General features: G+C 34.8%; 1 protein-coding gene across 6 annotated transcripts in view; it reads right to left on the bottom strand.

The window, feature by feature from the left end:
• The window catches only part of nrm (neuromusculin), a 593,812-nt gene that overhangs the window by 59,189 nt on the left and 522,309 nt on the right, over positions 1-12,314 (bottom strand). For all 6 annotated transcript variants that reach the window (XM_065370891.1, XM_065370847.1, XM_065370867.1 and 3 more), the window contains one exon: positions 1,618-1,768. In XM_065370891.1, coding sequence (XP_065226963.1) covers positions 1,618-1,768 — 151 coding nt within the window. The remainder of the gene's footprint in view (positions 1-1,617; positions 1,769-12,314) is intronic.

The following is a 12,314-nucleotide window of genomic DNA, read 5'->3' on the forward strand; positions in this document are numbered from 1 at the left end:
AATTTAAAGAGAAGTTTTAAAAGTATCTGGTAATGGGAAGTTTAATTCTTTTTGCTGCAAATTTGGCTGTATACGTTACTTTCAATAAAAAAAATTAGACCTATAATTTATGAACATTTTTAAAAACATTACATGCCAAAAGTTGAATGAATCTGCTGATTATAAAATCATGTACAGCAATCTGCATAGTTGAATTTCCCATCATCAAGATTATAAACAATAATTGCATCAAAACGAGTTCTATTTGGTGACCAAATTCGGCCGATTTCTCTCACATTTTCTCGCCAAATCATCTCAAAAATTAAAATTCCTGCAGAACAAATTTTCAAGGTGAACAACATAATCCAACTTTTTATTTTTCCCCCCTCCTGAATGATTTGGCCAACATTTATTAGAAAAAATCCAAATCACTCAACACAGAACATTATAAGATAAAATCAAACACACCAACCCACTACAAACATCCTTTCCTCCTCCTTTCCCCTTCTTTCCATATAATCTCCCTATAAACACTACAACCCTGCTCGATCCGCAAACTACCGAATAAAATCCCCCTCTTGGTGAAATAATTGGCAACGGATAAAACGTTTTTCTTTAATCTTAGCAATACCTTCTCGAAAGGGTAGGGTAAAAAACGTGAATAATTAAAAAAAGCGATATTTTAAATTTTAATAATTTAGGATAAAGAAAAACTACGAACGAAAAAAAAAAACACACTGCAGGACGCGGCACAGGGTGGGTATAAGCCCATCGTCGTGGGCGCACCAAGAGAAAAAAGTAATTAAAAATATTTTACCGTTTAAGGGTTACTTTTACGTTTAACGATAAAGCGCAGAAAATTAGAGGGAGAAAGAGCTAACCGACGAGGATGCAAGATAGGTGGAAAAGCTTCAACTTAAGCCTGTTCAATTTAAGTTATATACAGATTTCTAAACTTTTCTCACTTCTAAAGATACTACTCGCAGGGAAAAAAAACTTTTCTATAGTTTTTTCCTTCATTTTTTTTTACATTTCTCGCGTGTTAAAAAAAACGAAAAAAAAAAAAAACTCGCGAGAGAAAGAGAGAACTCCAGATAAGTATTCCGGCACTTAAGTCTCATCTATTTCGCAAGTTTTGATTCAGTGCTTCTTAAATCTCTTATTTTAATGTTGATTTACGTTTGTAAAATGATAAGTGTTGGCTTGGCTTTTTATTAAAATGTAGTAAATTTTTCCACCGTCGTAGCAACACGCCGAAACATAGCGAGTAATTTTTACACTTTATGAAATATTCATCGTGCTTTCGGCAACAACGTTTACCTAACGTTTCTGCCAAAAAGTTTTTTAGATGTTTTCACCTCGTCCTCGTCCCTGTCGTCGTCCTACCTATTACCTACACAAGCCAAGTCGTCGAGTAGTTTTTCTACTCTTTCATTCTCTATATAGGTACCTTTATAGATATTCAGGTATATCTACCTACCTTGCATCGTGGCACATGAAACAGCTTCTCTAACTTGGAGAATATTCTTTCCATCTTTCTCTTTCACTTGTGTATAGACTTCTTACGTGAATATTTTGCCAGAAAACTCTTGGCGTTTAAATTAAAAAAGCTGTAAAAGTAGATCTAGAGATACTTACAATGTACTTCTATCGGTAACTCCCTCTCGAACATCGGCTCTTCTTGTTTACTTATGACCGGACTAGTGGCACGACATCTGAAGGCTTTATAGTTTTCGTGTCTGGTCGCGATGAATGTTAATTTGCTTTTGGTATCGATGGTGCCGTCATACTGTAAAAAGCCACAAAACGAACCAATTAAAATTATATACACAAGGACAAAGTTTATCAGTATAGGTAAGACCAAAACAGAGCAGACCATAGCTGATCTTTCATCGTGTATATGGTTCTATTGCGTTTACATTTCTTAATACTTTAAAGAGTATATCTAAAGAACGTCCTCCTCGTCCTCACTCCTCACCCTCTGAATCCACCAAGACTCACACAACAAAGTGTTGCCTGCTCTTCCTCTTACACTTCTGTTAATAAGAAAGTTTTGTGTGCGAAAGCAAACATTGAAAACTTTACGACGGTTGCAAATTAGCTCGTACATTGTTTTAAACTAACAATTACCAGGCCGCTTTCTTCTGTATTAACTTTCTTATTAGACTATCATTCTGCTTTATGGATGAATCTTACGGGTTCCGCCTTCTCGCGGTCGCGCTCGTTAAAACCCAAAAACTTCTACTCGAGGTTGCGAAAGTTGTTCGTTTAAAATGCAGACGAAATTGCAGAGTCTGGGGTAATTTAGTTTATCGTTTGACGCTTGTAAACTCTCAAAATAACATTTTATTCGCGCGTTAAAACGTTCCGTTTCGCGTTTGAATAAACAATGCGCACGTCAAACAAGATGTTTTCGTATTGAAGGAAGGGCTAAGTGAACCGGTTATTGTCTGGCGTCTGGCAATGGCAATCAATTTGTAAGATCTGAAGATGCTGGTCGTGGATTCATGCTCAATTTCTAAGGGAGGTGTTCTGGGTCTAGAGTGATTTGTTATGTGAATACAATAACTTGAGTTATGCAAAACAGTGTGTTGGATTACCAAAACTGGAAGTTGAAGGGGTAATATAATGAATAATCTGGTATTACTCGTAATTTTCCGAAGTTGAATAATTTCCAAGTTTTTGCAGATTACTTGAACTTGAGTAGGGTCGATTACAGAATGTCAACAGAATATTTTACCTACGTTCAAATCCGAACGCGCCAGAAAGCCATGAAAATTTGAATCAAACTTGACCCCTTCAATAATTTTCAAAACATACTTGAACTGAAGAGCGTCATTTTGAGGTTAGTTGTAAATTACTGTAACTTGTTAGGTAATTACAGTTATTTTTTTGGTAAATACAGTAATTCATCAACTAAATACAGTAGTTTATTAGGTAATTACGGTAATTTACTGGTCAATTACAGTAATTTACCAGGTAATCACAGCACTATAGCAGGTAAGTACTTACAGCTATTGGACTATCAACATAATTTACCGAGTAGTTACAGTAATTTAAAGGTCAATTACGGTAATTCACCAGGTAATTACGGTAATTTACCAGGTAATTAAGGTTATTTACAAGGTTAATTACATTAATTTACCAGGTAATTACAGTAATCTACCCGGTACTCAACAAACCATCTCGACTTTCAATTCGAGGTCGAGTTTTAATTGAGTAGAAATCGGCAGATATGTACTTCCAATCATTTTTTTGGCGATTTTGAGAATCGACAAAAAATATCAAAATAATTGACTAATAGTTTCCAACCATCTTCCTACATTATACACATAGTATTTCAATTTGTGATGATTTCATGTTGAAAATTCAAGTAGATTTCAAGTAGATTTCAGGTCGACTACTTGCTCAAGGCGTAAACTTGACTGCAAATGTTTGTTGATTTTTCTTTCTCTATAGATCAATACGGCTACCAAGTGCTTATGTCACAACTTCTGTAGAAGGATTGTTTACATTATTTTAGGGGGATAGAAAGCAAAATTTGCATAGGAAAAATCAGTTTTCAAACTTTTCTCAGAGGCTAAGGGTAAGGGCGCCTAATATGGACTGGTTTTTTGTTTTTGATTGCTGTGACCGCTGTAATTGAGCTAAAAACTTGGTTGATAGCTCAAAATGTACCTACATCTATCTAGTTTCATATTCCAAAGCCTCAACATTTTTGAGAAATTTCAAGTGTGTCAAAAATATCATTTTCTGAAAAGTGTCAAAAATCAAAAATTGAATTTTGGGTTCCTAATATGGACTGTTTTGAAAAAATCAAAAAAAAAAGCGCTGAAATCTCCTAAAAATACGTTCAATAGCTGAAACACCGTTGAAATATGTTTAATTAAGACAATATGAGTAAATTCTAAGTGGGCCAAATAAATTTTTTCCTGAAAGTAGTCAAAATTTTAAAAGTCAATTTGGGGTCCCTAATATGGACTAAGGTAAAGTGGGGTAATTCCGATATGGGGTAATTCCGATAGCAAGCCCTAGCTTTGTTGCAAAACACATTTTGGCACAAATGATAAAGAAAGTAGGTAGTTTTAGTGCTAACCTACACCCATTAATGATCAGATGGTTCATCTGCTCTGTTTTGTCAAGTCAGTGCAGTGTTCAAAATCTGAATGCCCAAATCCTTTGCCGCAAAAAACAGTGCACTTTTGAAACTCGTTTTTATTGTTCAAAACTTGTTGAAAAATTCTGTTTAGAAGCTGATATTTGATGAATACGTGTTAAAGTGTCAGTACCTCTTTTGATTTTGCTTTTATAATTATTTATTTGGTGGCATTGAATTATTAAACATGTCGATCAGTTTTCATGCTGCGGGGTAATTCCGATAGCCCCAGCAAAATTGTCCTGCAATGTTTTTTTCTCTGTTTTGATGTATTATAGTTTTAGGGGGTCGAAATTATCAAAGAAAATCCTCAAAACGGGGCATTTTTCTCTAGTTGGTCTAGTTTTCAAAAATTATGCCTCAAAAATGCATAGGTATTTGTAAAAAAAATTCAATTTTTGTTCTAATGATTCAATTTACATGAAATAAAAACCTAAATATGCAATAAATGGTATATTTCAACATTACTGGCTCGGAATTACCCTGGGAGAATTCCTTTCTTTATAAAACTCATTATCGGAATTACCCCATTTTTAGGGTAATTCTGATAACTCAACCTTCCAAAATGTTTTTTCAATTATATGTACGAAGCCTTTACACAAATCACTCTTCAATATAGTCAATGTGTAGCTGAAGGACGCAGGAATAAAGTTGTTACATCATTTTTGCCCCAAAATGTACAGGAAATCCAAAAAATGAGAAATTGCTAAAATTTTGAATTTTGCCATCGGATTTACCCCACTTTACCTTAATTCATCGTGACATTAACCAAACCCATAACAAATGTACACCAGTCCATATTAGGCTACCCTATAACTCTGAACTTTGAAAAATCATAAGTATATGTACCTTGAATAATTTCTAAATTGTCTTGATTGATTCAGAAAACTTCACCACTTCTTAATAATAATAATAAAAAACATTATAGGGTGTCCCCGGGAAATTTTTCAAGAAGCAGGATTTTCTAAACATATGAAAAAAATGTTGAGGTTTTCAATTTCGTTTTTTCCCTCTAGAATCGCGAGTTTTGACTTTAGGGAGTTGATTTTGGTCTCATTGTGTTTTTCTGTGAAAAATACATCAGATTAAGCTTGTACCTGCCAGGTAGTGCTAATAACCACCGAGATTGGGCGTCAGTCCATATTAGGCACCAGTCCAGCTTCAAATAAACTTTGTCAACTGGCTTATTTCAATGTCTAAAAAAAAACGTTTCATTAATTTTTCATGAAACTCAACTGGTTTTGAAAAAAACGACAAAAAAAGAATTTTCCCCTGTTAATTTCATGTTTGGTCCTATCTAATCGGACTATCTACCTATTTACTTTTATCCCCCCAAATTCAGGATTTCATCTGTGACATCATCGACCTTTTAGTTAACCTAGACGGCTACTCATATGCAAACTAAGGCCACTGGTTATGTCGCCAACTCTGTGGATTTCAAATTAGAAACAAACGCATCTGCGCATGTCTCAGGAATTGATGCTTGTGAACAGTAAACGGAAACACCACCAGCACCCCCACTTCCACCCCTAATACACTGACAACAAAATACACACACACGTTTCCGTAGACATGCGCAGATGCGTTTGTTTCTAATTTGAAATCCACAGAGTTGGCGACATAACCAGTGGGATAAGTTTGCGTATAAGTAGCCGTCTAGGTTAACTAAAAGGTCGATGTGTGACATAGGTATTTGTGAATTTGTGATGTCACACTTGGTAGCCATAATGCATTTGGACCAGGAATTATGTAGAGGGCGCTAGTGAGCTGGCAAATGTTTACATTTTTCAGACTGGACTTCTCTTATCAGCGTTTATAAAAGCATTAATTTTGATTTTTGAGGGTTAAAACTGAAAAAATAATTCAATCCCAGTTGGGTGAAAATCTGCTCTTACCCGACATAAAAACGTGGGCAGGAGATTTAACACTTTATGCCAATGCTTTTTCTGCCCATTAATCGACGCGTATTTTATTTATGCGTAAAAATTTGCCATTGATCAATATTCTTAAAAAAAATTTTGGCACCAACGGTGATCAAACTCGAGTCCCCGGATCTGTGAGCGGAATCCTTGCTACCTACACCACCAGAGCACTTGGTAGAAGTGACTAAAGATTTATATACTAAGCTGAAACACACACGCAAAATACCACATTTACGTGTGTTTTTCAGAAAATATGTGAATAAATACGCTACGAAATATTTGCGTAGCGTATTTTTGTGGCTGGTTTTTTCGACATGCGAAAATACACCACATAATTTAGAAGCGTAGCGGCTTTACACGATAAAAATACGCTACAAAATATTCTTGTGGCATGATCATCAGCAGAAATTTTTTTCTGCTGTGCAGAAAATGTGACATCAGCAGAAATTTTTTTCTGCTGTGCAGAAAATGTGACAACCTAAAAAGTCGCTTCAAATTACGCCCCTGAATTGAAGGGCAATTTTGAAAACTGTAAAATCTGCTGCATGGCAGCAGTTGAAAGTCGCGTTGAAGTATAAAACGCCAATTAAACTGCTCTTTACCGCGTATTTATTGGCAGAAGAGCAGATTTTCACCCAACTGGGATGTACATTGTTTTTATGATTATTATTGCATATTAATCATGACTGAATCATATTTTCATTTTTAACTTGTAAATCCAACCTTTTGGTAAAATACGACTGATAAGAAAGGGTTAAGAAAAAACCCTGTCTGAACTTGAGAACAATGAGCACACTAGCGCCCTCTATGTGAGAGACTGGTCCAAATACAGAAGTTGAAGTCAGTCATAGATCAATTTTCACCAAGTCATAAAAATGATGAGAAAATCAATTCAAAAATTATTCTAAATTTGAGATATCATAATTGATGCCTTTATTTCAATTTCGAAGTTGGATTGATTTTTTATCAATTTTTTGCTCAAATGAAAATATGTCAAAAATTGATTCACAATTGTTGCAAAATTCCTGGAACGGGTGTTGGCGATTTCGTAAAGAAATCCTTGTCTGTTTTATGATGTATGAATGGTTGCGCATGCGCACACTTATTTGAGCATGGCATGTGTCTGTGTGTGAGTCAGTATCCAAAAGCAATATTGATGGCAATAATTTTAGTAAAGGAAATCATTTCAAATAAACTTGTTGGGAAAACGATGTGAATAATACGCTGCACTACTAAGAAAAACCTGTTGCCAACAGTATCATTAACAGTTTTTGGCAATGTTGTTGTAACAGCTAACGCCATCATTCCGGGCTTTGGTAAGTATTATATCTGATCAATAACTTTTTAAATCAGAAGTTGGATGTACTTTTTCATCGATTTTTTGTCAAAATGATGAAACGCAGAAAATTGATGTGAAATATTTATCGATTTTGTCTTGAAAATGGACATTAATTCAGTACATAAGAGTTGAAGTTGATTTTAAGCAAATTATCACTCAGAAATGAAAATGGTGTGAAAATTGATTCAAAATAAACGACGTGTATTTTTGTGATGTAATCAATAGCTTTTTTGAGTTTGATAATTTGAATCAATTTTTCATTGATTTTTTGATGCATATGAAATTCTGAACTGGGCGGTTCAATTTTTTCACAATTCTGCGAATTCATAATAATATCAAGAGTAGATATAAAAATTCGATTTTTCCTCCAGATTCGAAACAGTTCATCAGCAAAGATACATTTAAATTGCTCGTTGACTAGAGCCGTAATGGAAACCAGAGAAAAAACTGCAAAGAAAAGGGACGAGAAGGGAAAATAAGGAAGAAATTTATGAAGATTTCCTTCATCTCGAAACTTTTCCCCTTCTCTACTGGTTTATTCATTAAACGTTCTCTGAAAAAGGTGTGCGCGGCACCGTTGGTGTTGTCGCGGTTTCGAGGTCAATAAGAGGAAAAAAGGCGGAAAATCGTGTGCACCTGACGTAGCCGACGAGCACACCGGTTAACGACGTATTGTGCTCGTAAAAGCCTATATCGTAATCTTGGTTTATGCGCGTTTAAAAAGAACGTTAAATTCGCAATATGAAAGATTTCTAAATGAAATTGTTTCACGGTAAAGCTTTACTGTACACATGGTTTAACATTAGACCGCTCACGCTCCTGATGCCCGCACCATGCCATCGTATAATATTAGGAAAAAGGGTAAAGTTCACAGAGGTGAGATTGTAGTACACAACATAGGTAGGTAGGTAGGTAGGTAGGTAAGTAATGGTACCGTATCAAAAGTTCGTCAAGTGGGAAAATCAACATTTTGAGCGAATTTTCTACTCGAGTGTTTAATTTAGATTTTAATCTGCAGTTGGTTCGTATACGAGGTGTTTTGAAATTGCGATTCAAGAATGGGAGTTGAAATTATCACCTTTAGGGGTTTTACAGATCCTTAAAATGAAGGGTGGTCGATTTTTGGGTCATATTTTCGTATTGTAAGGACATAGAGATCATGTGTAGTCTGTTTACATTTCATTTTTGGTCATATTTTAGCTTTAAAAAATTCCTAGTCTTTTCAAAAGACCTCTTCACATGAACCCGCTCCCTTCTACCTCAAATTACAGTTCATTACTCAAACTCACACACCATTTTCAAAATATAATTACGAAAATACGTCAAATTTTCCAAATATACCCTCGTGCAAATCCATCAGAAGGGGGCAGCTAGGGAGGTGTAAGACATTGGGGGTGGTGCAAGCGTGAAAAACCTTACATAACGAAACATCCGAACAGTCAAATGTCTTGTTAATTCCTTTAAGTGCGTCGCAATCCGCTTTTCAGCTTTTGAACTTTAAAACCGTCTTACAAGATCATAATTTGAAAACTTTCAACTTTACCTCGTCTACTACGTTCGTCTTCGGCGGCGTTATAGAAGCGATTAAGCCCTTATATTGTATATGCGAACTTCACCCTCGCGTACTCTCTCACGCGAGTAAGAATTTGTTTCTAAGAGGCTCGTTAAGCGGAGAAAGTAAAACAGCTTTTTCCCCCGTTACCGGTGAGTTATGTGATACTAATTTCATTTACCTGACTACACCGTTTTCTACCCTTACCTTCGCATTAAAAAAAAACTACCCCATTGCTCCTCGTTGTTCGTCGCCACACAGCAGAAGAAAAAACCCCCGAATTATTATTTTACATAATTCCACAACCTTGTTTAGCTCTTCGGCTTCTCCCCGCAAAGTCCTCTGTTTCCCTGCCTCTCCACTCGACGTCTCTTTTTGGCATAGGTAAAGGTACGACGAGTACCTCGAGACTCGGGTAATTCAATTTTTCAGCGATTACCTACTACGACTACCTATCCCAGATCTGGTGTTGTTTTGGGAAAGGAAACAGCTGCGTCGTAATGTAATATAAAAATTATTATTTTTTTTCGCCTTTATAAATTTTACGTACTAGCGACGACGACGTCATCGTCGTCATACTTAGTTCTTCTCTTGTTGCTTAACGGCAGCTTGGCCTTATCGCCTTGCCTTCTTTCTTTTACATACTTGTTCTTTTTTTAATAATCACTAATGACTCTTTGCCACCGACAAAGTTTACAAGCTTGAAAGGCCCCATCAAGCTGCGCTGCTAAGCTTTATGCATACCCTTACCTACCTGGCGCTTTTTTTTTTTTTATCAACATCATACTGTGTTTCATCATGGGTAAAAAATGCAAATCTTTCAACTTCGTCAGAACCATCATACGTCTTTCAAATGACACTTTTGCATGGTACTTTGGCCTTAAGTATGTAAATACCTTGCACATTAGATTAAACGCATTCCTCGCTTTCAGGTTTTATGGTAAAATTTAAGGGGCAGTTTTGATGCTAATGGGTACTTTTGAACAGGTGAACAGGTATATTGTAGATGGAAAAATACTCGTATAGGAATCGATTAAAAAAGAAATGAACTGGGAGCCAAAAAAAACTGAGGGTAAATTACTTAATATTTCAAATAATTTTGGTTTGATGGATCCTACTTTTTTAATGATATTTTCTTAAGAATAGGTAAATGTAAATTTCTGATTACAAAAAATCCAGCCCCTTTGAAAAAGAGCTAAAAAATTTTGAAAAAATTGAAAGAAACAAAACTGTAGAGCAAAAATGAATTATTATCTATCTGAAAGATATATATGTTAGGTACCAAGTCCGAAATTGTACAATTCGGGGATGGTACAGCCAAATTTGTACCATCTCCGAAGTGTCCGGACCAAGCGTGAATATTACTTTTTCTTCGGACTTTGTTCGTACCATGCCCGGAGGGTCCGGACGAAGTGTTCGACTTGGTACAATTTGTGTTGTGCAAAGTCCGATTTGAAGTTTTATAATGAAGAAATTCGAATTTCATGCCATTATTTAAAAATTCAAACCTTGACATTTTAATCAAGTCAAAAAACGAAGGCATTTTTTTTTTGATTTATAAATTTTCAAAAGCTTTTGCACTCGCATTTGCCTCTTTTTTCATTACAAAACTGAAATTTTTTGAAATTTATTTTTCAAATTTTTAAAATCTTAAAACCAGAAAAATTATCTTTTTGCATCTAAAAATATAGGTACCTATAGGCCAATTATTTGGTTCTTGAATTAGGAATTTTCGAGAGCTTCTGCCCTCGCTTCGCACTAAGGCCAAAGTTTCTTCACTATTCTGACATTTACATTTTTTCTTCAAAGAACAAGACTAAAGAAATGATTTTTTAATCTTAGAATTACAAATTTTAAAATCTTGAAACCAGAAAAATTATATTTTTACGTCTACAAATATACCTAGGCCTTACCTAGGCCTATTATTTAGTTTTTAAATTATGAATTTTTGAGAGCTTCTGTTCCTCATTTCACTCTAGGGCCAGTTTTTTCATTATTCTGAAATTGACATTTTTTCTTCAGGGAGACTAGAAAAATGATATTTAATCCTAGAATTATAAATTTTTGATAGGTTTTGCCCTCACTTCACCTGGGCTAATCGTTTTTCGTTTCAAAATTTTGCATCTCTCAATTTTTGAGAACTTCTCTAGGGCTGGTTGTTTTTCATTTTGAAAATTGAAATTTTTATAGGTAAAATATCAGCTGAAATTAGAAAAATTCCCAAGGCGATCAAGGCCCACAACATTAACTTATTTTATTCTTATTGATGCTATTCAATCTTTTAAATTAATACCAATATAATAAACGCATTTTAAATTTGTGTGGGGGGTCCTTTTCAAGGGCGAGGGAGGGAGGGGTATTGATGATTATTTTTCAACTATAACAATACAACAGTATAGAAAAAGCATAAAATTTAAATTCCTTCATTATAAAACTTTAAATCGGACTTTGCACAACACAAATTGTACCAAGTCGAACACTTTGTCCGGACCCTCCGGGCATGGTACGAACAAAGTCCGATGAAAAAGTAATATTCACGCTTGGTCCGGACACTTCGGAGATGGTACAAAATTGGCTGTACCAACCCCGAATTGTACAATTTCGGACATTGTAGAGCATAAAATTTTCGATCTGAGAAGGACGGTTCATCTGCTCCAGGAGACTTTATTTTTTGAAAGACAATTTTGAGCCGAAATTGAAAAAATTCAACTTCACTAGCTAATTGATTGTTAATGATAATTTTTTCAATTACAAAAAATGATTTTTGAAAAAATCCAAGGTACTCAAGAAAAAAATTAAGAGAATCAAAATTTTAGAGCATGAAATTTTCCATTTAAAAAGGATGATTCGTTTTCTCCAAGAGGGCGTTTTGGAGGCAATTTCAGCTGAAATTGGAAAATTCGACTTCTATTGATTGTTCATGAGGAAAAAATTTGAGCTTTCGTATTTTTCAATACAAAAAAATTGATGTTCAGAAAAAATTACTTAAGGGCTCTCCGGAAAAAATAGAGATTTCCGAAATTGCAAATTATTGAATTTTCCACTCAGAGGACCATGCTTTGTGTTTTGAGATATTTTGAACAGAAACTGGAAATTTTCATTTGAATTGATAGTTCGTGATGAAAAATGTTGATTTCTTTCAGTCTTTTTTTTTCTTTTTTTTTCATCATAAAAAGATTGGTTTTTGAGAGAAACTTAAGGGTCCATAAAAAATCAGAAAAATGAAAATTACAGAGCATAGAATTCCGTTAATTTTAGGAGGATTCTTTTCATGGGAGAAGATACAGTATTTTGAGTTGAGTTGAAGTTGGATGGTTTGACCTGGATCTTGAATTTCAATTTTCTTTATGACAAGAAATCCATTTT

The sequence above is a fragment of the Planococcus citri genome, chromosome 1 (genome assembly GCF_950023065.1).
Source record: "Planococcus citri chromosome 1, ihPlaCitr1.1, whole genome shotgun sequence".
In the NCBI taxonomy this organism is placed as follows: domain Eukaryota; kingdom Metazoa; phylum Arthropoda; class Insecta; order Hemiptera; family Pseudococcidae; genus Planococcus; species Planococcus citri.